At 39.9% G+C, this 27,342-nt stretch overlaps 1 protein-coding gene across 1 annotated transcript in view; it reads right to left on the bottom strand.

Moving 5' to 3' along the window:
• Window positions 1-15,186: 15,186 nt before the first annotated feature.
• Window positions 15,187-27,342, bottom strand: part of LOC109918942 (choline transporter-like protein 1) — a 65,251-nt gene continuing 53,095 nt past the window's right edge. Inside the window, exons 14-16 of the mRNA XM_048595111.1 lie at window positions 21,880-22,116; window positions 21,455-21,520; window positions 15,187-18,714 (exon numbers count right to left, since the gene is read on the bottom strand). Coding sequence (XP_048451068.1) covers window positions 18,691-18,714; window positions 21,455-21,520; window positions 21,880-22,116 — 327 coding nt within the window. The 3' untranslated portion in view covers window positions 15,187-18,690. The remainder of the gene's footprint in view (window positions 18,715-21,454; window positions 21,521-21,879; window positions 22,117-27,342) is intronic.

Raw genomic sequence — 27,342 nt, 5'->3', positions numbered from 1 at the left:
CTGGAACCAGTCCCCACTGGAATTGGAAGAAAACAGATATCCAAATGCAATGAAATACTTTTTAGAATAATGACAGTTTTTATGTTAGGAAATGTCGCAGTCAATTTGCTCACAGTGAGATCCCACAGAGCAGTAAATAGGTAATTGGAGAGGAGCAGCCATGCTGTTAACACAACACAACAAACTCATCAGCTCTCATATTAGGCCAAATCCAAACTACAACTGGGTTACAGTTTATCTTTTAATCTGATCTGAATAAAGAACTGGTCTGGATCACAAATGAGAAGGCAGAACAAACCTGTCTCTTGACAGAATGTGTCAGAACACCCTGTGACAATGCTGTGGCTTTAAGAGGCTATTTTGTCCTGGTTTTCTTTTAAGGGAGAGATTGAATGAGAGACACTGAGCTGGCTAGTTAAGCCACTTGAGTAAACAGTTTGGGAGGCCTTTTATTTTTAAACAGTCTGAATGGGTGTCGCTAGCTCTCACAGATCAGAATTTCTAGGTTTTGGTTTTTCAGTAGCATCAGAAGCTATTGGAGTCTCAACAGAGTTGGCAGCTTCAATGAATGTCTCTTGGCTGCTACTCTTTCTGAATGTTCTCTTAAATTTTTTTTCTCTCCTGGATTGGAGAATTGCATGATTTTTAATCTGTGTCTGAATTTTCCTTTTTTGCAAAAGGTTCTGTTTATATGATGTTACTATATTGGAACAGTTCATTAGTAATAGTTACTGTATCTATTATTCTGTTAAATTTCCAATAGAGTTAAATAATTCTAAATCCTCTTTCCTTGGTTCTATTTTAACTACAGTGTTTAAATAAATTGAGTTTTGCCTAACGTAGAGTAGTTTGACCAGTCACATTGCATCTGGAACAAGCACTTCACATTTGCCTGTAAAAATTAGGAAAATGTAGGTTCTAGGCTACCTTCTTTAAAAAATTTTGAGGGGGTCTGGTCTGGTCTATAACAACCCTAAGGATACACCAAAGTATTTGACAACCAACCTAATACTTTGGACGTTCAGTTGCTCATTTGCTGAGAAGCCGTTTTTTTTTTATTCACAGCAAGATTCCATCACAACATGCTATTTCCCTTTTTTTTTGAACTGAAGCTAATATAGGATTGAGCAAAAATCCCCACATTCTGAAATACTGGACCAAGATTCTGGACTTTTCAAATAACTTTTAAAAGTTAAAAAAAGGCAGCCAGGTTATGCTCTGTGAAAATTACATAAGCACAGAGCTAGCTGTTTGGAACCATTGTTCAGCCTGAAAATCCAATTTACACATCGATTCTAAAAGAACAATCAACCAGGCCCAAACCCCGCCCAACCCAGACTGAATGGGGCTTCTACAGATACAGGACATTCAACTTTAATCAACATTCATGTACAGAGATACTGGGCATGTTACTTAATCAAAATACATTTTACACATACTCATAACTGTCAGGAAGCCAATTGACCTCAAAGTGAACACCAGTAACACAATGGCAAGCGCAGATCTGGCTTGAGGATAAGAGGCCCGCAATTAGTATAATTGCAGGCTCTGACTGCACCAGACTGTGCTACTGCCCTGACAGCGATCCCCACAGCCATCTCCAGAAGAGGCATCCCAACCAGTGACTCTCCCCGAGAACTATCTGCACAGCTATCTCTGAAAGAGGGATCCCAAAAGCAATCCTGAAACCTCAATCCTGAAAAAACACAAGCCCATTCCATACCAGGATAACCAACAGTGACTGACCCAGACCAGCAGATCTGACAACCAACAACCTCCAAAATCACCAACCCGACCGACATTATAAGGCCTCAGACACATCCTGAGGTGAAAACTGGCTCCCAAAAGCCACCGCAAAGTAAGGAAAACCAAGTGCCCACCTGATAAATCCACTACGCATCCTATTGCATCAACAGACTAAACCCAGACTGAAGGCCAACATCATCCGAAGTCTTCATTGAGGCACCGGGTACGGCAAACAGGAACAACCAGCTGTGCTTCAAAATCGTTTTTATCCCCAGTGGTGAGCTTAAATCCCCCAAGACTCCAGAGTTTCCAACCTAGCTAGCAGGGAAGGGAAGGTGGTGGTGACAGTGCATGGGACTCCAAGAATAGGAAGCCTGACTAAAAGTTTCTGCTATCAAAACCCTGTTGTTTAGTTCTAATAGTATTTAGCCTGTATTTGATTTAATAGTGTATTCAGTTACTGTCCCCTGTATAACTGATAGTGCCAATTTCACTGTTTGTTGTACTTGCCTTTATTTCTTGTAAATACTTAACGTTTGTATTAAATAAACACAGCGATTCTTCTGTCCCTGAAACACCTCTCTACTGCCTACTTCATTTCATATTCCTCAATAAGTCCAGTATCAGAACCAGGAATTTGGGCTGATTCGAACCACCTAAAAATCAGCAAACCAGAACCCCTGCACTAAAAGAAGGATTTTAGGTAAGACTTCAAGGAGAACTCTCTGCACTTCTTTGAACACTGCCATGGAATCTTTCACCCTTGCACCCTCTGTTTAATATTCTAAATGAAAGACAATATCTCTGGTAATGCAATACTCCCTAACCACTGTACTGAACTGCCAACCTATCTTACATACTTGTTTCATCATAGTTAAAACTTGCAACCACAATTTTATGCCTCAAAAGCAAGCGCACTATGTCTAATCCTCTTGATTAAAAAGATATTTCATTTTGACAAATCATATCAAAGCTACAATCTTTCTAATTTCTTTTGAGTGATAAAAAAAGACTTTTAAGTTATTAAGGGTTCCACTTGTCTAGATACAATGAGAATCATCTTCTGAAGCCATAGAATGATACAACATGGCAAGAAACCATTCAGCACATTGTGCTGTACAGTATTTGTGTTGGGAGATTTAAGAAAATGAGGTGATGTCACGAGATTTGTAACCCAAGGCCCCAGCATAATCTTCAGAGGACATGTATTCAAATCCCACCATTAGCTGATGATGAAATTTGAATGCAATTTAAAAATAATCTAATGGCGACCATCTATTGTGGCACCCATTGGGGTAGCATGTTGCACAGTGGTCAGCACTGCTGCCTCATAATGCCAAGGACCCAAGTTCGATTCCAGCCTTGGGCGAGTGGCTGTGTGAAGTTTGCACATTCTCCCCCAACTCCCCATCTGCATGGGTTTTCCTTGGGTGCTCCAGTTTCCTCCTGCAGTCCAAAGACATATAGGTTAGGTGGATTGGTTATGCTGAAATTGTCCATTGTGTTCAGCGATGAATAGGTTAGTTGCATTAGCCATGGCAGATGTGGGGTTAGGGGGTACGGTGGGGGCTGGGTCTGGTTGCACTGGTCTTCTGTAGGGATTTTATGCTTCTACGATCTAATGATTGTCATAAAAACCCATCAATTTCACTAATGTCCTTAGGGAAGAGAATCTGCCACCTTTAACTGATCTGTCCTCCATAATGACTACAGACCCACAGTAATGCAGTTGGTTCTTAATTGTTAACAAAAAGCAGAGAAAAATTGGTTTCTAGATTCCAGACATTACAACAGTGATGACACTTCAAAGATAGGGTTCTTCATTGTTTGAGGTCCAGAGGCCATGAAAGCTGGACCATGAATGAAACCTCTATCTTCTTTTACATGGCTTGCCAAATGTAAGAATGTAAGAACAACAGACATAACAAGGTGTAGAGCTGGATGAACACAGCAGGCCAAGCGGCATCAGAGGAGCAAGAAGGCTGACATTTCAGGCCTAGACCCTTCTTCAGAAAATGAAACGTCAGCCTTCCTGCTCCTCCATTGCTGCTTGGCCTGCTGTGTTCATGCAGCTCCACACCTTGTTATCTCAGATTCGCCAGCATCTGCAGTTCCTACTATCTGTGTAAGAACAACAGCCCATTTTATAACCTAATCTCATCAGGTACTTCTTTCACAGAGTGTGCGCAACAGCAGCCTCAATAGCAGATGGTGTAAGAATGCTTTTTTTTGCCAAATCTTGTTGAGCACCACAGGAGCATTTTCTGAAGGATTCAACAGCTGTCTTCAGCAGTTGAAAAGAAAATCTGTCAAGAAACCAGGTGCGCTCTTCAGGAGTAGTTTCTCCAAAGTTCTAGAAAGGAGGTGAAGTGTGGAAGAGTTGATGAACTAATCGACCTCTGCCAAAAGTAGTCGTGGATAATGAGACATAACCACTGTCCTTCAGACAACTTACACTGAAATTCAAAAAGGCACTGAGACATTTTCTCATTTTCTAAGTAAAAACCCAAACATGGCTCCAAACCCAAATCAGCTAGTGGGACAATGCTTGGCAGTTTGTTAGCATTTGGGCTATCAGGGAATTCCAGTTGGTTAAAAATAGCCTAGTTGGCCTCAAACCATCATTATAATCTCCATAGTATCCTCTAACATTTAAAAAGAGACCTGAACTTCCAGTTGACAGCTGAAAGTTTTAACACATTTACTGTAACAGTAGAGTGACTGGGGTGGTACGGTGGCTCAGTGCTTAGCACTGCTGCCTCACAGCGCCAGGGACCCAGGTTCAATTCCACCCTCAGGTAACTGTCTGTATGGAGTTTGCACATTCTCCCTCTGTCTGTGTGGGTTTCCTCCAGGTGCTCTGGTTTACTCCCACAGTCCAAAGATGTGCAGGTTAGGTGGACTGGCCTTGCTAAATTGCCCATAGTGTTCAGGGATGTGTAAGTTAGGTAGGTTACAGGGGGATGGTCTGAGGGTCAGTGTAGACTTGTTGGACCAAAAGGGCCTATCTCCACACTGTAGAATCTATGATATATGAAGGGATTAAAAGAGAAATCTACTGAACAGCAGAGGAAACATTTTTTGAAAGTATTTTGCAGGGTGAGAAAAATCTTTTTCACATGGCCATGTCTGCAGACATCAGTGTGCATGTGTAATTAGGTAGGTGTGGGATGGGGCTGTGTAAGGGGGAAATGGATCAGGAGGGAGGGAGAGGAGAGAGTTGGGGGAAGGAGGAATTGGGACAGAGGAGCAAGGCGAGAGGGAAAAGGGTGACGAGAAAAGGGATAGGACCACACCACTCAGATCCTTTCCTTCACATCCTCAGCCCTTCCTTCCTCACTCTCGTCTGGTATAATTAAGGCGGCATTCAGAAGGCTACTGGATGATTATTTAAGTAGAATCAACGCAGGGAGTTGTGGGGAAGATGTAGGAGACTGACATTCATTCTATTTTCTTAATACAGGCAACTTATACATTCTACTACAGAAAAGAACACTCCTATATATTTATCACATATTATACTGTACAATTCTTATATAAACAAACAGTCCACAGTTTCTCCCAGCTTCCAATCGATTCCTATATATCCCTCTCACTGACAGTAATTTTGCACGGCTGCAAATATCTCTTAAACTTTAAAAAATGTTTCTTAAATCCATCACCAACAGTAAACTCTTTCTAATAATTCTTATTCTCCTCTGGCCACAAAAGAATGAACCCCCTCAAATCTTTAAATAGCTGTAGGATGCATCAGTTCGATTAAATCTGTTTGGCCGAACCTGTCTGTCTCATTCATTTATCCAGTTGTGGTAACTCACAAAGCCTCACAGTCTTTTCTCTCTGCTGACTACATAGAACTGCTCTCTGTGATGTTTATTGATTTGTAGAAAAGCTTGTAAACTGATCTTAAAAATCCATTTGTCTGCCTTATTCCTGATGACTTGTACCATGACAAAATGCTAATTACTTGTTTTTAAAACCTGCACTCAATTTAATTAAAAAGTAAATGGTCAGTTCACATTGCAACTATTTACTCCGAGAAAACTTTTTTGGGACTTTGAGAGACCCAGGATCTACGCAGGGTAGATTGAGAATCTATTGTCATTGTCCTCAAGTTGCCCACCTTGCACCTTCTTCTCAGCAGAACAATCTAAACCTTCTTTTGAGGTCTAAATCAAACCATACAGACTTATACTCAGACAGCTGACAGACCAAAACCCTTTTACAGCATCTTAAAGAGCTGTGACCTCTGCCACCTAGAAAGACAAAGGGCAACAGTGGCCTAAGACCATTTGCCACCTGCAAGTTCCTCTCTAAGCCACATTCCATCCCAACTTGGAACATTATCATTGCTCCTTCACTGTCACAGAGTCAAAGTCTTGGAATTCCCTTGCAAAAAGCACCGTGTGCATCTCTAGACCACAAGAACTGCAGTGATTGAAGAAGGAAGATCACAACCATCTTCACAAGGGCAATTAGATATGACAATAAATGCAGGCCTGGGCAGCAGTGTCCATTTTGCATGAAGAAATAAAAAAGAAACATTTACCTGACTCATCTCATTTAGCCTAAATTTAAAGTTAATGTTCCAAAATATAGCAATCCCAAAGATTGGCCTCTTAGAGAATGAGGCTGGGGAAATAACAATGGAGAATCAAGAAATGGCAGAGGATTTGAATAAATACTGTGCGTTAGTTTTCACAGTAGAATGCAGTAACAGCATTCCAAAATTACTAAATAGTCAAGGGGAAAAGGAGAAGAGGAAATAAGCACAATAACTATCACAAGAGAACAAGCGCTACAGAAGAAAATGAGGCTAAAGCCCAGTGTGTCGCCTGGACTCAGTGGAATACATCATTTGGCATTGAAGGAAGTAGCTACAGAGATAATGGATGCACGACAGTCATCTTCCAGGAATCCTTGAAATCTGGAAAAATCCCAGAGAATTGTAAAACTGTCAATGTAACATCTTTACTTAGAAAAAAGGAGACAAAAACAGGTAACTGTAGACCAATTTGCTTAATTGTTGGGAAGATGTTAGAGTGTTATTCTAAGGGATGTAATAGCACAGCATTTAGCTATACATAACATGATCAAGCAGAGTCAGCATGGCTTTACAAAGGAGAAATCATGCCTGAAAAATTTTCTAGAATTCTTTGAAGACATAGCAAGCAGGGTAGATAAAAGGGAAGAAGTGGATGTAACATATTTGGATTTTGAGAAGGCATAATGGTAAGGGATCACACGTTAGGCTACTTGATATGTTGAGTCCAGGGTGTTTTAGGTATTAGATTATCATGGATAGAGGATTGACTAAGGAATAAAATACAGGGATTTGAGATAAAGTGGGCATTTTCAGGATGGGAAACTCTACCTAGTGGTGTGGTACAGGGATCAGTGCTGGGACCACAATTATTTACAATATATATTAATGACACTGATGAGGAAAGCAAATGTGCTATAAGTTTGCAGATGGCACAAAAATAGATGGGAAGGCAAGCGGTGAGGATGATATAAAGAGTCTGCTGAGGGATGTAGACAGGTTATGCAAATGGGCAAAAATCTGGAAGATGGAATATATTGTGGTGAAAATGAGGCAGGAAGAATAGGGGAGATAAATATTATTTAAATAGAGAAAGACCATAGAAAGCTACAGAACTGAAGGATGTGGAACTTATTATCACATAAAGCTACCAAAAAGGTTCAGCAGGTAATAGGAAAGGTAAATGGATTGTTGGCCTTTACTTCAAAAGGAATAGAGTGTAAAAACTGGGGAGATTTTGCTAAAATGATACGAGGCACTATTCAGACTGGAGCTGGAATACTGTGAACGATTTTGTGTCCCTTATCTAAGGAAAAGTATACTGGCATTGGAGCTCATCCAGAGAAGGTTCATTAGACTGACACCAGTATGGAGGGACAGTCTCATAAGGAGAGATTGAGTATCTCTGGCATATAATCATTTCAGCTCAGAAGAATGAGAGGTGACCTTACTGAATCATACAAGATTCTTAAGGGAATTGACAGGGTAGATGTGGAAAGGTTGGTTTTTCTTGTGGAAGGTACTATGACCAGAGGACCTAATCTCTGAATAAGGGGTTGAAAAATTGGTGAATTCAGTTGTACATCATAACCTCACAACCTTAATTTGCTTGGCTTTATTGAGCAGTCACTTTGGAAAGCCAAAATAAGGACAAAACATTATTGATACACTGGGTGTATGATTTCTTCAAATATCACTACAATACCTGGATAGGATTTGGATGATAGTAATTTGTATTCTTCAATCCTTTGCTTTGCTGCTAGGACTACACAGAAACCCTGCTGGATGCACAAAATTAGGAAGTGCATTGGAAAAATGAGATACGGTGCAGCCCTTCAGTTTTAGATTCAAGTGGAGATTCAAGGCAGTTTATAAGACCTAACAATGTAGTTCTGACACTGGCAGAAAGCTGTCAATTTTAATGATTTACTGAGCAGTCAATGATATTCAGCAATGGAAAAGCAAATTTAGATACCAGTGAGTCCATGTAACACAATTAAGAAATTCAGGATCCGAGTTCCTCCTTCCCACTGGAAGCAACTGGTAGAGAATCTTTTTCAGGTTAACTGTGCCATACATGCAATATGTTAAATGAAATAGAATAGATGGGAGTTAAAATTGTGTACAAAATTTCAGTAATGATGTTATCTTAAACTTCTGTAATATATACTTGAAGATCATGCATACTAATCATATTTATTTCTCAAAATGCCTCACCTAAAACGGACTGGTTCGTTATCCCATTGCTGATATAGACCTGACTAGATGTAAGTTGGCTTCTGTGGCTTCTGGGTTTTGTACAATACAACAATAGCCACATTTTTTAAAGCAGTGTTCGTTAGTTATAAAGCACTTTGCAATGTCTTGAGATTGTGAAAGATGTTATATAAGTGCAAGACCCTTTTTAAATGTACAGACAGTGGAGCTATAGGCATTTGTAGTCTTGAAAATATGAGGCTTCAGTGATACATGGGCTAAAGTAAATGTGGCAGTTTGAAATTGTGCACAGTCTGTTATTGACAATCAAGAAAAAGCAGCATGGAATAATCTAGAAATCCTACTGGGCTGGGGACAAAATACTGGCAAGCAGTGCTGATTCATTGCATTAACTACGCCTCGCAAAGGTCTCAATAACAAGAGGGCATTGGAATCAGAGCAGCTTCATCCTTCAATGAATGTCAATAACACTAATTTAAAATAAAGAAATTGGTAGTAGCATTTCAGTTTTAAAAATAATGAATACAAAGGAACAGCAACCCTATAAAATGGATGACATTTACAAATGCATTGGTTATGCCACAGCCGAGGAGACAGCAATACTTCGCAGCCTCTAGCAAACACACAGAACAGCTTTATTTAACGATGGCAATTTAAAGAAAGCATTATTTTAGGCTCTCATGCCATTTCTAGGCATTTTCAAATCCAAGTGCGATCTCCCTCAGTGTTTGCATACAGGGACAGATATACACGATAAGTCCAATAGAGGTTGGAAATACATAGTTTTGATGCCCCATCTCATTTTATTTGATGCCAGCATGGCTTCAGTGGATCCTGTGCTGTATTTCTGCAGTACTGCCAGCAGATCTGTGTACCTACAAACTAAACAGCTTTCTGAGCAAACTACATGGTCCAGGCTGTCTTCTTTGGTTAAAAAAAATACCCCTAATGAAATGGAACCTGTGTTGAGGGAGTGAAGGCTTTTAGAATAGAATCCCTACAGGGTGGAAACAGGTCCTTCGGCCCAACAAGTCCACACCAACCCTTGGAGCATCCCACCAGACCCATCCCCCTATAAACCACACACCCCTGAACACTATGGGCAATTTAGCATGGCCAATCCTCCTAGCCTGCACATCTTTGGACTGTGGGAGGAAACCGGAGCACCCAGAGGAAACCCACGCAGACACAGGGAGAATGTGCAAACTCCATACAGACAGTCGCCCGAGGCTAGAATTGAACCCGGGTCCCTGGCACCGTGAGGCTGCAGTGCTAACCACTGAGCCACTGTGCCACCCTAGGCTGTTGGATAATCATTAGAAGATAAGAACTAGGAGCAGGAAGAGGTAATTTAGCCCCTCAAACCTGTTCCGCCATTTAATAAAATCATGGCTGATCTCATCTCAGTCTCAACTCCACTTTCCTGATTGCTCTTCATGACCCTTCAACTCATTAGTAATTAAAAATCTATCTCCTCCTTAAATTTACTCAATGTCTCAGCATCCAACTCACTCTGGGTAGTGAATTCTGCAGATTTGCAATCCTTTGAGAGAAGTGATTTCTCCTCATCTGTTTTAAATCTGCTACCCCTTATGTTATTATTGCAACGGTTCAGGCTGAATGGAGACGTCTCAACCATGGGAAAGGGTACTTTGATTCAGTCATTTCACATTGGAGGTATTGTTGACACAAGTGGAGAGATGACATGTTTTTACCAAGGCTCAGATTGATACCACTATCGATCTCTATGCCAGGACAGAAGCTGGTTCTTAGAACATTTCACGCTCCAGTAGATTATTGGGATTGCGGAGGCATTTCCCCCAAAAACAGCATCAATGGCACCATGAAGTATAACTGGTTATCGCCTCAGATTGACAGTATTCATGCTCCCACCACTGCTTTTGCTCATTGGCTGAGAGACAACAGCAGTCAACCGAGGCTTTTGCCACTCAGGATGAGGTGAAATCAGAAATGGAACCCAGAGATTGCTCAACGGCTCATCTCTAGTCTCTCCCAGTGAAAGACAACACAGTGTGGAGCTGGAGGAACACAGCAGGACAGGCAGCATCGGAGGAGCAGGAAAGTTGATGTTTCGGGTCAGGGCTCTTTTTCTGAAGAGCTCCACACTGTGTTGTCTTTGATTCCAGCATCTGCAGTTTTTGTTATCTCTCCCAGTGGAAGTTAGCAGCCATGCCAAAACTGTAGGGGAGCATTGCATCGGAACATTAGGCCAACTAAGGACACTCGTAAGATGTGGACTAAGTAAATGCACTAGAGTGAATAGAATATAGTTCCCTCCTTCTTTAAGGAGGGAAACTGCCATCCTCACCTGGTCTGGCCTATATGAGACTCCAGACCCACAGAAATGTAGTTGACTCTGAACTGCCCTCTGGGAAATTAGAGATGGACAAAAAATGCTGCTTGGCCAGCAACGCCCTCATCCTATTAATGAATTTTTTTTTTAAAGTTTCTTTTTCTTTTATTGACATTTTGCTGGATAAAGTTGACCAGTGAAAGATTTTGCCATAGGTATCTGATGATTCATGTTGGTTGGGGAATTTCCAATCAGGAGCCTGATATGGATTCTAGCTTGGGAACTGGTGGATCCGTACGGAGGGATAGAAAGCTTGTTCCATTTAACTCACACTTCATCATGTTGTAGACAATAACATATTAGCATAGATAAAAGGCTGGCTGACAGAAAACAAACAGCCTGTGTAAATGGGTCTTTCACTTAAATCGAAAATAATTATGGAAATCCAAGGTGCAGCAAGAAATAGGTATTTTCATGCATAGGTCACAAAAAGTTAAAATACAGGTACAGCACATAATCAAGGCAAGCTAGTGTGATGCTATTCTTCATAATGAGAGGAAACGTAAATGTAAGACTGTTACGCTTCAGTTACACTGGACATTGGTGATAATGCATTGCTAAAGCTGTGTTCAGTTTTGGTCTCCTTATTTAAAAACCCTTGCAAAGCAATCCAAAGGAAGTTTACCAGATTAGACAGCACACTCATTCTGAGTCTCAATGAGGATAGGTTAGATTGAGATTGTTTCCATGCGGTTCATATACAAATGGAAGTATGTAAGAATTGGAATGGTCTCAAAACACAGGATGTGGAAAGGGTGTTTTTTCATGTGGCCAAGTCCAGAACTAGGTGGCACTGCTTTACAATTAGGAGTCGTCCTTTTGGGACAGCGATGAGGAGAATTATTTTCCTCTCAGACATTGTGCTACTTTGGATCTCTGCCTCTGAAGGTAGTGGATGTGGAATCATTGAACATTTTAAAGATAGAGATTAACTTTAATTAGGCAAGGGGATCAAAGGTTATTGGGGTGGATGGGAATATGGAAATTGAAATACAAATAGATCTGTCATTATCTTATTGAATGATGGAGCATGTTTGAGAAGCTGAATGTTCTACTTCTACTTGTATTTCATATGCAAATTCAAGTGAAATCTCATAACCTGGTCCTTGTTGTTCCATTCAGGTAAATGGGGTGGATGTGGTCCTTTCACCTTTCATCTCAGGGTGGGCCCCAGATCCTAAAAAAAGGGACTTAAAGGCTCTCAGGAAGCTAGGAAGTGCAATGTGCAGGAAACCACCACAGAGACAACTGTTCTGGGGGGGGGGGAAGCAGTATTGAGAAGGTACCCACCACCCCTTGCCAAACAGTCGATCTAGGCAGGGGAATTATTATTTGAAGAGATGATGGCTTACTCCACAGTTCACCGTGCGCAGTTCCGCAGTACCTTAGTCCCCTCTGACTTGGTATGACAGAAGGGGAGTCATCGCCCATACACAGATGAGGTAGTCCTCATCTCCGAGCAGCCATTCGCTGGTGGGTCATGGAGGTCTGAAGATGGAAGCCAGTGTGAGTTGGTGCAGACTCAGTGCAGTGTAGATACTGCCAGGATGATGAACAATCACCAAGATGAACTTTCTGGCTTTATTGTGGTCACGTGCAATTTCACATTCATGGAGCAGTAGCTCTTGTGTTCCTGTCATTGCTTTCCGAATATGTGGGGTCTCCACAGAGCCATGTCTGCAGAATCAACGGAACCCTGCCCCATCCGAAAGCAGGCTGCTAACACACCAGCATGTCCCTTCTTCCTGCTGCTCTGTCCTCAAGAAGAATGTCCTTCACACAGCACCTCTGTGACCTCTTTGAGGCATTTATAAAATCGTAAAAGGCAAGCCGTTTCTGATTTCAGCTGCTTCCCAGAAAGGATTTACTGTTATAGAATGATAATGCCAAAGGGAGGGCCGCCCATTCCTTGATTTCAAGCATCAACGTGGTATGAAGGAGGTAGCACAACTCCATGTCACTTTCCTTGGTGACGCGTAGCCTCTTTGAGCACTGTTTCTGGCTCTTGGCCAAGTCAGAGAGGAGCTCTCAGCACAACATTTCCCTCCATGCAGAACTTCCCACGTACAACATCAGGGTTAGGTTTAGTGTCTTCAATGTCCTGCTCATGTCATAGACTAAATAATATTGTTTGAGATGCCCCCATTCTAGTTTAAGGCACTGGATTTTCTGCCCTTACAACGTGCAGCAAAAGTCTCAACAACAGCTCCAACAACTTACTGCAGTGCTTCCGCAAAAACTGCCTTAGTCAAAACTAATCAAGATACCTGGTAAAAATGTTCTCATGCCTGAAACATTAGATTTGTTTCTTTGTTCATGGACCTATATTACATTCTCTACTTTTTCAAAAATAGCCTATCTGAAACCTGAGTAGCCCTTTCAATTGCTGCCAAACAGGGCACACCTTACTTCAGAAAGCTTGTTGCCTCAGGAGTTTCTAATGCAGATTCTGCCAGCACGTGTTACCAAACTTGGCATCATTTGGGCTGTTAAGAGTAATGGCAATTCAACATCTTTATGGTCTTATGGTTTGTCAGAACATCATGTGGACTGTGCAGGAAGCAGCTGATGGTTCATGGCAGAGAAACAGAGGCATCATTGAGACAATTTCTCACTCAGAGTTTCAAAACCTTTCACTTGAACCAGACTATTATGCTGCGTAGAATTGTGGTTGTACATAATGCCAGTCTTCTAAGAGAAGCTGGATAAAAAAAAAGCCTTCAAACATATAATTTATGCCAGCAGCAATTATAATACAATGCCAAAAGTTTAAATCACTAAATTAGAAATTTAAGATCTCTAGTAATCAAATGGACTGTCTGTTCATTACTTAGCATTAGTACAGAGTTTAAATTTCCTTCACATTGCTCCTATCTGACATCACCGGCTGTTGAAGCAAGTGGGAAGTGTTTTGTGCATGCATTTAAGTAGATCTGCCTAGAGCTCCATTAAATCTGATTAGAGACTACTGTGAGTAAAGCAGCATTATCTCAGACGGTTCAAAGGCCTATAATGATGTTTCACCGCATGTTTCTGAAACTATAAATGATCATTCCTCACTGCATGCAAACGTGAATCATGACAACTTCAAAATACGTGGAATGATTTGATCATTAAGATGAACTGGGCATAAAGTTCGATTAGCAAATGGGATGCAAAGGATAAATGTTTTATTCCAAAAGCAATGCTAGATCATTTTTTATTGCGGGAACAATTCAAATTGTTTAGGATTTGTGAATTATGGGCGAAACATAACGTAATTCAAAAGTTGACTGCACGGGTTAGAAATTGCTCACCCTCTCTACTCCAGGGCAATTAGCATGTGCAATAAATGCTAGCCTAGCCAGTGATGCTCACATTCCCTTGAACAAATAATAAAAATACTCCAACCCCAAAATGATAAAGGATCATAATACATTAGATTTAAAGACTTTAATTTCTTGGGGGCTCTTTATCAAATTAGGCTAAGACAAATTGAATCATAAACTCGTTGTTCAAACAACTGAGCAAAGGCCATTATGAAATTAATTGCTGCTGCATTCTCAGCTAGCACAGGACAAATGCCAAAGGCGAGTGAATATTAGCCATTTGACTTACCTTCCAAAAGTTAGACTAGAGTCAAAAGTCATGGTTAAACCAAGGTGGGAATAATAGACCAAATCTGTAAAGTTAATCAAGATTTTCTCCTTTCAGAACAAGTGAACAAAGTCTATACAAAATTCTGAAATAAACAAACAGAAACCACTTGGGTTAAAATGAAAGAAAAAGGGATATGTTTCAGGAAAATAAACTACAAAACTACTGAATGAGGAGTTAAAGATTTTGGAAAGGATCATCAACAGACCCATTAAAGAAGATAAATACAGAATACTAAATTCCACATGAATGCAGCCTATTTTACACAACAAATCAAATTCTGTTTTAGTATGTGTCCTTCAATGTCATTTTGCTGTTTGCCACACCCTATCAAATATTAAATTACACTGGAATACAGGAAGGAAATGCATTCCATTGCATTCACAAAGCTCATCTCAAAAGTCAAGTGACTGAGCAATCCTATACCAGTACTAAATATTCTGAATTGCTTTGTTCCAGTTACAAGGTTTAGAAATGCCTGGATTCAATCTGTCATCCTCTGAAAACACTAGGTATTGATTTCCTTCCTTTTACATGTCCAGTAGCTCTCTATAACCATTAGTTGTTGAAAAGAATAAAAGGCTTCTGCACAGAAATAAAAAAATCATACCAATGTCAAAATTCAATATAATGCTTTGCACGCAATGATGAGTCATTGAGCTCAGACAATATACAAACTGCTTTTTATTAAAAAAAATTTAATATACAAATATTATAAAGTGATACATAAATTGTACTGCATGGTGTTAAAGCTCCAAGTAAAGTAAGTGGAGGGCAAGTAAATGCTTCATTATACAAGACAGCTTTCCAGCCAATGGGAGAAACAACTTGTACACAACACACATGAATTCTGTTTATAGAATTTACCACTGGGACATTGAACAGATCTTTCACCCTGAGCAATTTCCAACTATTTGGTTCAATAGCATGTTCTAGATGGTTTTACACATCGAAGACTTCAACTGTTACATGGCAAGTTACTGCATTTAAAATGGGAAAAGATAGCAAAAGTGGACTGGGTAACTAAGAAGAGTATAAAATGCTTCATTGGCTGTAGCTGCAGGTTAGTCCTCATCCAAAACTTAGCCTTTCCACTGGTGTAGTTATTTGAATTGGTAAATCACCAATGTAAACTGGGAATTCTCCATGTGTGCAACTTTTATTTTAAGAAAAAGCTTCAACTGGAAACTTGTAATGAAACTCAGTTTTGGCCCTTTAAAATCTGAAAGTTACAAAGTTGAAGAAATTCTGATTGCGTCATGGGGCTATGGCCTAAGAAAGACTGTACACACCTGACTTCACAAACAGATAATTCAAATTTTACAGTGTCTTTTATTATAGAGGCTCTTAAGAAAACCATATCTGGTGTACTGTGTACAGTTTTGGTCTTTTTTGAAAAAGAAGAATTATACTAAAAGAAGCTAAAAATGGTTCACTTCTCTCATTCTCGGGATGAAGAGATTATCTTATAATGAAAGCTTGAATATGTTTAATATATATTGACCGGAGTTTAGAAGAATGAAAGGTGATCTTACTGAAATATATAAGGTCCTGAGGGACTTCTCAAGGAGGTTAACATGAAGATGTTTCTCTCGTGGCAGAGATTTGAACCAGGGGCCACAGATAACTAACAAGAGATCTCTCTTTTAAGACTCAGATGAGGAGAATTTAATTTTTCTCTTAGGTTTGTTAGTCTGCAGACTTCTGTTCTCGAGAAAGTAGATTATTTTTCACTAAATTTATTTAACGCAAAGTTAGATGGATTTGTGATTGACGTAAGAGTTGAGGATTAAGGAAGGCAGGCAGAAGGGTGAAGGTGAGATCATGATGAGATCCACCATGATTTTTTTGAATGCAAAGCAGGCTCAAAGGGCGAAACGGTCTACTCCTGTTTCTAAGTCTTGGGTTTGCATGTTTTGTATTTTATTTCTGAAAGATTTCAATAACTTTGCCAATCACTGAATGACTCCCACATTCAACAATGTGACTAAAAGGAACATGATTATGGAAAGCAGCAGAACATTTACAGCAAGACACGAATGTCTACCTTTTAAAAGGGACCTGATTTTCCATTCTTGGCTTATTAAGAGTGAAATCAACAACTAATCAAAGCCTTGTTACACCAGAAAGTAATAATTATTGGTTTTCTAATGCCCATGTTTGTATGTGGACCCTTACAATTTACTTTATATTTTATTTCATTTACCAGGAGCCAATTTGCAGATTTGAAACATTAACTAAAATTATGAGGAACTAGCAAGATCAACTATTATGCCCTTAAATTCACTTAGTTCCTAATTCATCTATAGTAGCAGCTTTACCATATCATTTGACTATAGCTCTCTAATCCTTAAGTAAAACTGGCAACGCTGGCACAAGTAACATCTGACACTTAGGAGAGCAAGATGGAGAGAAAAACTGAGGAATGGATCAACAATTATGAAATGGCTGGAATTAAAGCCAACACAGAGGACATAAAATCTGAAGATCCATATGGTCCCACAGAATCCCCATTACCCAAAATCAGTGGGAGTGTCACAAAGCATGCTGACAAAGCCATCAAGAAAGCAGTCAAAGGTATCCACCTCCTGCCAATTGTGTAGCAAAGAGGCCACTTCCTTTACTCAAAGCTCGGGGAAGAGGGAGAACTGCCTCTGTCCAAACTCATTGCTCAGATTTAACCAATGGTAAAATGGAACTCCTGGTTAGCTCCACTGCCACAGGTTGCAGAAAAAGTAACCCTGAAAATGCAAGAGAAACACAAAGACCTGGAAGTCCTGCACAGTTAAAATTAGTGAGAGTAGGGTTTATCAAAGATTTCAGAATATTTTACTGAATGACTATCTAAATAAAATAGCAAAACACTTCATAGAATGTGAGATAGTAAATGGCATCTAATGGCAATATCCACTTACTGGTCGGCCAGTTCATCTACGTTGGTAAACATGGTCATCATCCACAAGCAACTTGGCCAAATAAATTGCCCCAAACCCAATAGCCGCAGGTGACCTTGGCCTATGCCATGATGTATAAAGTCTACTTAAAAATAGCAAAAAGGGATTCCTCCAACGATGATGGTCCCAGACCTTATAATTAAAATTTCTCTTCGCTTTTCTCTACCAATTTTCTTCTTCCCCAATGTTCCTCAGGCAGACAACTCCCTCTGCACTACACCCAGCTAAAATACGTTGTTCATTTAGTAACTTATGAGCATCAGCACCTGTACTGGGATAAGAAGCATCATATCATCCCTAAACTTAGTCAACATCCCTATAACGCACTTCTAATGGGAATCTTGACAGCAACCAAGTGTCAAAAGGCTGGGCAACTTTCACTTCTCCAATTCAGAGGCAACAAGAGTAAACCTGATGCCCATCCACTACCATGACTCTGGTCAGCTCATGTAACTGAGGCTAAATAAGGAACTTCCAGAACTTGCTAGTTGACAATACATGCTGGAAGAACCCTGATTAGGGAACCAAGAGATGGTTTTTATAAGTTGCACATTGGAAAATGATTGCCATCTTTCACCCCATTCAAACAAAGTTTATCCACCTGTCACTTTGACTCTTGTTTTGCATTAAGTCACCTGCCCACTTTAAATTGTCCTACAGTTCTGTTAGCTTGCCTGACAAGACAAATACCTGAAAAGGACGGCATTTTTATCCTGAGCTTTTAGTACAGTGATTCCATTAGGAATGTAGCAACAGGACAGGAGTGCTGCACAGCAATAAGAGACATTATTTACAGTATTATTATGCATTCATAATAATCAGTACTGCCGTGCTGCTGTTTTAAAAAATATTCTTGAAGAAATGCATATAAAGAATACAAGCACATGTTTACCATACCTACAAAGCAGAATATATAGTGTCTATAGTGTTGCAAAAGATACATCCATAAGAGATTAGATAGTACAGCATTATCTAGTTACAGGATTATTTTTAGGCTAGGCAACTGAAACCAAACCTGCTTTCAACAGGTTCCATATTTCTTCAAATTGGTAATATTTCTGTTAGAAATAAAAAAAAACTTACAAGCAAGTTTTTAATTTTTTTTTTTAAAAAAGCATATTTGTGACCTAACCCTTAGAGGCTATTAGGGATTCACACAAAAATGCAATTCGTAAAGCCCTGTGTTGTTTTACCCGCTGTGTTCCAGCGAATTGCCATAATCAAGCGTTGTCATTTCCAGAGGTCTAGAAGAAACAAACAGCAGTACAGCGCAATCTTAGACTACATGAACTATTTGATTAACATTTGTTTCTGCTTGAAGCTCAAGTATCCCTTTTATTTTTGGCTTATTTAATCAAAAATTAAAATCTTAAGTGCATCTTACTTCAATTATAGACTTGCCCAAAGTTTTAAAGCATGTTTGCAAGCCACTCCAGGTAACTTTGATATCACTACATTTTTGTTTCCATCTTCTAAGACGGTGTTTTAAATTATTCACATGGCTTGCCTTTAGCTATATGCCAGCATTTTATTCACCTAAGCAGTCAGATCAATTGTTAGCACTATAATGACTTGCCTCACTTTATGAGGAATGAAATAATGAAAGCTGCAGAGTTTGACCCTTTGAAACAATGCAAAAGCCAATGTACAACCCCTTATCCTTGTTGTTCTTAGAATATACTGAAGAAGGGGAGCTTGCATTTATATACTGCTTTCCACCACCAGTTGATGTCTTGAAACACTTTACAGATTTTCCTCCACAATGTTTCTTCTGCATAAAAATAAAAATTATAAACTATTCCCTTCAAAATGGAAGCTGAATATTCACTGATACATTTGAGTCACTGAAGAATTCAGCTCAGCCAATATTTTGATTACAAATTTGATACGTGATATCCTATCGCTAACCATCCATTCAGTTCCCCCTCAATGGAGTAGATTGTCACTTTGTTTGATTGGTTAGCTTTAAATTTATTTAACTTCTGCAATCGCTTCACCACCTGAGAATTTCCCTGCGAATTACCTGAAGGAACCACCTGCTTAAAGGAAGTTACTGAACACCACTAATCAGGCATACACTTCATTTTACTGTAAGAGTGCCTCCAACATTAATCTATGTACCTGCATCAATTTGCCGATTATAAGGATATCTCAACATTTCACTAATATTGAGAATTGAGCACTCCAAAACCATGCACAGACCAGCAGTATGTATTATGGACAGGCTGAGATCAGAGCATTAGATGGAGAATATCTGGCTGTATGAGTACATAGTAATCATGCATTACATATTACAGAGATTTAGACCATCATGAGGTAGCACTCTGCTTCAGAGTTGGAATGTTGTGAGTACAATCCTTACTCCACAGACTTGAACCACTAAAATGGAGACTTGTGCTTTAGTGCAGTGCAGAGGGAATGCTGCAAGTGTGAAAGTCACAGTCTACTGGCAAGAAGGTAAATCCAGCCCCCATCTACTCTCTCAGGTAGACCCAACACTATTTTTAAAGCATACAACTTCTCGCTAAAATTTATTCATCAACAAATGCCACTATAACTGGCCATTTCTGCATTCCTGTTTCTAGTCAGGGACAAACTAGCTGCCAAGTTTCCTGTAGAACAGTGATAAAATTCAAAATTCCTTCACTGGCTATAAGGCATTTGGGTGGTGATGATAAATGCAAGTTGTCCTTTCTTCAAGAAATAACTTATTAAATGCTCAAGCTAGTTGCTGCTAACTGCAGATATATTTTTTAAACAAGCCAGTAAAACAGGGATACTTGCACAGAGTACAAACATACACGCAAAACATTATACCCAACATGGTAACAACACAGTAACATGCATTATAAAAGCTGAAATGTTGAAAAAAAAGAAAATGTCAAGGGAGGATAGACACAAATTTGCTACTTCCTTTGCAACACAAAAACAATATAAAAAGATGAAAGATAGCTGAAACAAGCAAAGGAAATGTAGCAGTTATTGCACAGTTCCAGAATAAATCCACCACTACATTGTAACTGTTTAGTGATGAGAAACATCCAAAGAGAGATTTATAAATGTCATCATTTGAAGGTGATAACTTTATCCAAAGACAATAATATGATCTTGTGTTATTTGTCATTTTAGACTTTTGAAAATCTGCAATACCTATACATAGCCTAACAAAAGCTTACAAAGTGAAACCAAACCAGATCACAAAAAAAATCCCGCTTGCAAGTTCCACATTAAAAGCATTACAAGTTGTGTTATGTTGTAACCTGGGCATACTTGAAGCTGAATAAATCTACTAGATTTGTCTTTAAAGAACACATGGTTTGTGCCAAGTAAAACTATGAGGTATATTACCAACAGTGAACCCTTGACAAAGTATACATTGCATGAGGTTCAGCTCTACATCTCAGCACTGATGCATTTAGGTACACCACTTATTCAACTTTTGCCAAGTCTTGACAGGGTTACCAGATGCTACTCTGCACGGCAAGAGCATGCTGCCTCTCAGCAGGGATACAGCTGATGCGGGGAGTATGTCTCTGAAAAAGTCTCTCTCTAGCTGATCATGGAAACTAATATTGGATCAGCATACGATGTTAAAAATAACAAAATCTGCAGGCAAGGTTATTAATAGTGATGACAATATATGTGACAAGAATCAATTTGCATGTTTGATTAAAAAACAAAACCTGTCTCCAATTCTTTACTGTATGCCATGTACTGAGACATTGCAGGATATGCATATTTCCAAAAGTCTAACTGCTATTGTCCACAGTTTCCACTAACTGCTACGACAGGCTGAGCACGAAACAAGCTGAATAATTCTCCCATCCAGTTGATTGGCAAATAGAGAAACAGAAATAGTAGGACATCCTGAGTGACACACAAAGCAAAGACTTCACCAGAGTGAGACCAGTCTACGAAGACAGAAAGAGACAGATAGTAACAGTGAAATTCCTGGAGGACTGCCGATTCCTCACTGGCACCTACCATTGATTTCATCTCTGCCCCACGACCACCTGAACGCATTGCTTTCCTGCTGTCATCCATGAATTCCTAAAACAGGGACAACAGAATCTAATGAAAATTGAAGATGTTACTTAGATTCAGTAAAACTATGCACATCAAACTCATACAACAGTGGTCAACTGCCATTAGCAAAGGAATACCAAAGGATAGTGGTGAGAGAGGTGGAGATTAGCACAACAAGAATTATTAAGAAATCAAAGATGTAACTCCACACCACATGGACACAGATCAGCGGCACATATTAAAGTTTACCAGAACATGTTCATGATATCCCAAACAGCAAACTCCGGATCTTAATCCACCAAAATAAACATGCCAGCTTAAGGCCAACATAAACCACTGGCAAATTATTTCCTTCAAATACTAAAGGATTCTCCATGACTTACCATTAAGCTTTTATCCATGTAATACTCGCGTCCAGGGGTCCCATCATTTTGTTTGGAGTCAACAGCAAAGCAGAGGAAAAGAACATCCACCACCATCTCATACGTGGACAAGAAGCAGTGTGACACAAAGAAGGCAAATAGGCAAATAATGATGAGTGGTAGCACCCACACAGTGTAATCTCGCTGGTGATTGAGCAGCACAATCCCAATAAAACCTGTGATTAACACTATAAGCACCTGAAAGGTGGGAAGAAAAGATAGGTTATTTAGTGGGAGCAGAGGAAATTGCATAAAGAATACATACATTTTGTAAGGATCTGGTAACTGACAAGAGACATTCCCACCACAAATGTGCCAGATGACAATGATCTCCAACAAGAGACATCCCATGACATTCACTGGCATTTACTGTTCCCCATCATCAACATCCTGGGAGTTACCACTGACCGGAAACTGAACTGAACTAGCCATATAAATACTCTGACTAGAAAATTAGGTCAGAGGCTGCAATGTCTGCAGTGAGTAACTCACCTGTTTTCTCCTCAAAGCCTCTGCACCATCTACAAGGCACAAGTGAGGAGTATGGTGGAAAATTCCCACTTGCCTGGATGAAAGCAACTCAAACAATACTCAAGAAGCTCAAAACGATCCAAGACAAAGCAACCCACTTGATTGATAACCCTCCTCTATATTCTTTGTTCATTCTTTAGAGCATTGATGCACACTGGCAGCAGTGTGCACCATCTGCAACATTAACTGCAACAACTCACCAAGGCTCCTTATTTGGCAACTTTCAAACCACTGACCTCTATCACCCAAAAGGTCAAGGACAGTAGACACATGGGAACACCAATGCCTGCAAGTTCCCCTCCAAGTCATATGCCATCCTGATTTGAAATTATATTGCTGTTTGTTTACTATTGCTGGGTCAAAGTTTTGGAATTCTCTGCCTGGTAGAATATTGGGGTCTCCCTACTTTGCTGCACATCCCCACCCCCCAATGACCCACAATGAACTACAGAAGTTCAAGAAGGCAGCTCACCAACAGTGAATGATTTGAAAAACTGTTTTTTTTTCTGCATGCTCTTTAATGTGGAGGTAGTTGCAGAAGTACAGTTGCTGACCCCCAGTTAAGGCAAATAAAATCTCCAAAATTCTTTTGCAGAACTCACAAATCTATAGATGGGGTACAAGTTGCTCAATAAAACAGCTGCAAGAGTCGCAAAACTTTTTGATTTAAATTCAAATAATCAGCCACAGACATCATGTATCAAATTAAGTGGCTCTTTAGTTGTAATTACAAAATTAACACCATTGCAGAAATGCAAATAGAGAATCAACGTTCTGCTTGCAAATTTAAAGAGATTATTAAATCTAGTTTTATGCTGTAACTGACTGAAATTAAAGTTATCAAATCCTCTACTGATGCCTACGTTATCTCATCACTCTTCAGTTGGGGGAGGTGATGGCCTAGTGGTACTATCACTAGGCTATAAATGCAGCTAATGCTCCTGGTTTGAATCCTGTCATGGTGGAATTTGGGGAAAAAAATATATGGAATTAAGAGTCCACTGATGAACATTAAATCATTACTGAATGTTGGGAAAAGCCAATCAGGTTTGCTAATGGTCTGGCCTACACGTGACTCCAGACCCACAGCAATGTGGCTGACTTTTAATTGCCTTCTGAAATGGTAGCAAACCATTCAGTTGTAACAATCGCTACAAAGTCTCAAAGAAATGAAACCAGGCGGATCAGCTGGCATCGACCTAGGCCCCTGAAAAGACAACGGCAGAAACAGCCTTGTTGACCCTGAAAAGTCCTCCTTGTTAGTATCCGGGTGATAGTGCCAAAATTGGGAGAACTGTCTCACAGACTAGTCAAGCAACAGCCTGACATAGTTATATTCCCTCCTTAATGGCATTGTGGGTCAACCTACAGCAGGTGGACTGCAGCAGTTAAGAAGCCAGTTTACCACCACCTTCTCAAGGGCAATTAGGGATCGGTAATAAAATGGTGGCCCAGCCAGCGACACCCACATCCCACAAATGAATACATTTCTTGAAAAATGTGAAGATTCTCGATAATTTCCAGTGAACATGGTAAGTTCAGGAAAGTTGCAAGATTTCTCTGGTAGCAGTGCTATAAACTCAAGACTCCATATTAAGAAGCAGACGGGAGCAGAAACAAAGTTGCTGGAAAAGCTCAGCAGGTCTGGCAGCATCTGTGGAGGAGAAAACAGAGCTAACGTTTTGGGTCCGGTGATCCTTCCTCAGAACTGATGGTGGCTGGGAAAACGTCAGTTTATATGCAGAAAATAGGGGGGTGGGTGGGGTAGGGAGTAAACGATAGGATAGAGCCCGAAAGAGAGAGAAAGACAGTTGGACAGACAAAGGAGTTGCTAACGATCAGGCTGGGAGGGTGAATAGTTGTTAATGGGGACTGTTAGTGACTAACAACAGGGGGTGTGTAGTGGCAGGCTATGTGGTAACAAGGCCCGGTGTGTGGGGTGGGTGGCTGGGACATGGGAGAGTTTAGGCCCTAAAATTATTGAACTCAATATTGAGTCTGGAGGGCTGTAGGGTCACCAAGCGGAAAATGAGGTGTTGTTCCTCCAGCTGGGGTTGGGCTTCACTGGAACACTGTAGCAAGCCAGAGACAGAGATGTTGGCCAGAAAGCAGGGCTTTTTTTGAGAAGGGAGCAGAAGTTTGCAACAAGATGGTAGCTGTTATGTTTCACTGATGCAGTGTGCTGCCAATCAAGCCCCTCAACTCCCAAGAGAATGACAACCCACTTTTGAGATGATAGGGAGCAAAATGAGTAGAGCAGGTTTTTCAATATTATGCTCATAACATTGAGAAAAATATTTTATGTGAAACCCTATTTTAAAAATATTCCACAATAGCATCCATGAGAACGAGTTTTCCCTTCAATAGTTATAGTATTACTATTTTGAAGAAGGATCACTGGGGTCAAAATGTTAACTCCACAGATGCTGCTGGACCTGCTGAGTTTCTCCAGCAACTTCTGTTTTCATTACAATATTACTGTCTTTGCTTCTTTCAAGTAAATTTAGCTCCTTTTGCATTAACTTCCTAAATGACCATCATTTGGCCCACAGCACAAAGGAAAGAGATTTCTATGAATCTTGTTCATCCGACCTTTCAGAAAAAAATCATATCAAACAAAGTCAACCAGCTACTTGCGAGTAGTGGAAAGCTCTGCTCCTAATCAGCATGCAAAATTCTATCCCCAGTGTCGACTGACCATAACTCATTTCCTTAACTGCTGTATATTGCAAACCATGGTAAAGTCATTTGATTCCAAGGAAGGAAAAGATGAACAGAAGGACAAATTTACACCTCAGACCAAAGATACCACAAACTGACGTAGACCATTTTGTCTCACCTTCCGAAATGGAGAGAGTTGAAATAAGCATACCATCATAACAACATAGAAACTAGGAGCAGGAGTTAGGCCATTCAGACCTTTGAGTCTGCTCCGCCATTCAATATGATCATGGCTGATTTTCTACATCAATGTCACATTCCTTCTTTCTCTCTGAAGCCTTTAATATCTGAAACTTTCTCTCTTTATTCAATATACTCAATGTTCCAGCCTCTACACAAGGCTGTATTAGTGAATTCGACAGGCTTCCCACCCTCCAAGTGAAATGTTTCCTCATCTCTCTCCTAAATGGTCTACCCCATACCTTAAGACAATGACCCCTGGTTCTAGACTCCCCAACCAGGGGAAACATCCTTCTTGTATCTAGACTGTCTAGCCCTATTAAGTCCCCGCATCTTCTTTCACACTGTAGTGAATACAGGCCCAGTTGAACCAATCTCTTTTCATATGATAGTCCTGCAATTCCAAGTATCAGTCTAGTAAATCTTCATTGCACTCCCTCCATGGCAAATTTATCATATTTTGTGTAGGGAGACCAAAACTGAACATAATACTCCAGATTCAGTCTTACCGAGGCCCTGTACAGCTGCAGAAAGGCTCCCCAATTCCTGAACTTAAATTCTCTTGCATTTAAGGTGAATATACTGTATGCCTTCCTAATCACTTGCTGCACCTGTCTGTTTATTTTCGATTGTACATCCATGTTTCCCAAAATAACACCATTTACAAAATATACTGCCTTTCTAGTTTTCACACCAAAGTGTATAGCTTCACATTTATCCACATGAGACTGCATCTGGCATGTGTCTACCCACAAATCCAACTTCTCTCGATTGCCCTGAAGCGTTCTTGCATCCTTCTCACAACACACAATCTGAACTATTTTTGTGTCATTAGCAAACTTGAAAATATTGCATTTAGTTGCCTCATCCAAATCACTTACTTAAGCACTGATCCTCAAGGTACACTACTAGTCAATGCACATCCCCACAAAAGAGACCCATTTATTGACATCCTGTTTTTGGTTTGTCAATCAATTCTCAATTCATGCCATAATATTAATCCCAATCCTGTGTGCTTAAATTAGTTGATAACTACAAAATGTAGTAATATGTTCCAACTATAATCTGCTTTTCACAGTAAACATATCAGTTCACTTGGTTAAAAACTTTCCAGCAATAATGTATGGCAGCTCCATTTCAGTGGTTGTTGTTTTTTTAACTTGACTAATGTGTAATTACGCAATTTAATTCCTACTTATTTGATTTTTCAATGTCTGTAGGATACTTCCTGTCTAGAAGTCTGTCAACTACTTCGATAAACAGCTTACTCATTGGGCTCCACCAACAGCTCTGCTGCAGAAAGTACGTGTTGCACAGAAAATGCAAATTTACAGAAAGTCTCTTCATAGGACTATGGTACAAAATCAGCTGACAAGAAAATAACAAAATATGCCTTCCTGCACTTAATGCACTGTATTAGAACCAGAACTCTCCACTTTCTAACAAGCTACCCTTTAGACCCACATTATACTTCACTTTGAGCCACGGTCTCAAAACTCCTTACCTTCAACAATGCTCTCTTCTGCCCCACAATTTATAGATTTTTTTTAAAACCCAAACTTGCTGTCACATAACCATGACCTGAGTTACCTCACTTTACACCTACATGTGCCACTTTCAGTGAGATCCTACATTATGAGCTTCAGCTCTCGGCTTTTTTTTAATGTTTTAAAGGGACACTTTTTAAATTTGTTCATAGTATGTGGGAATTACTAGCTGGGCTGGCATTTATTGCCCATTCATAATTGCCCAAGAGGGTAGCTAAGAGTCAACCATATTGATGTGGGCCTGGAGTCACATGAAGTTCAGACCAGGCATGGACACCACATTTCCTTCTCTCAAGGGCATTAGTGAACCAGATTGGGTTTTATAGCAAATCAACATGGTCACTGTTAGATAACAAGGTGAAGAGCAGGATGAACACAGCAGGCCAAGCAGCATCAGAGGAGCAGGAAGGCTGACGTTTTGGGCCTAGACCCTTCTTCAGACCTT

This window comes from Rhincodon typus, chromosome 3, assembly GCF_021869965.1.
Source record: "Rhincodon typus isolate 14 chromosome 3, sRhiTyp1.1, whole genome shotgun sequence".
NCBI classification, from domain to species: Eukaryota; Metazoa; Chordata; class Chondrichthyes; order Orectolobiformes; family Rhincodontidae; genus Rhincodon; species Rhincodon typus.
This window is presented reverse-complemented; position numbering and strand designations above follow the sequence as displayed.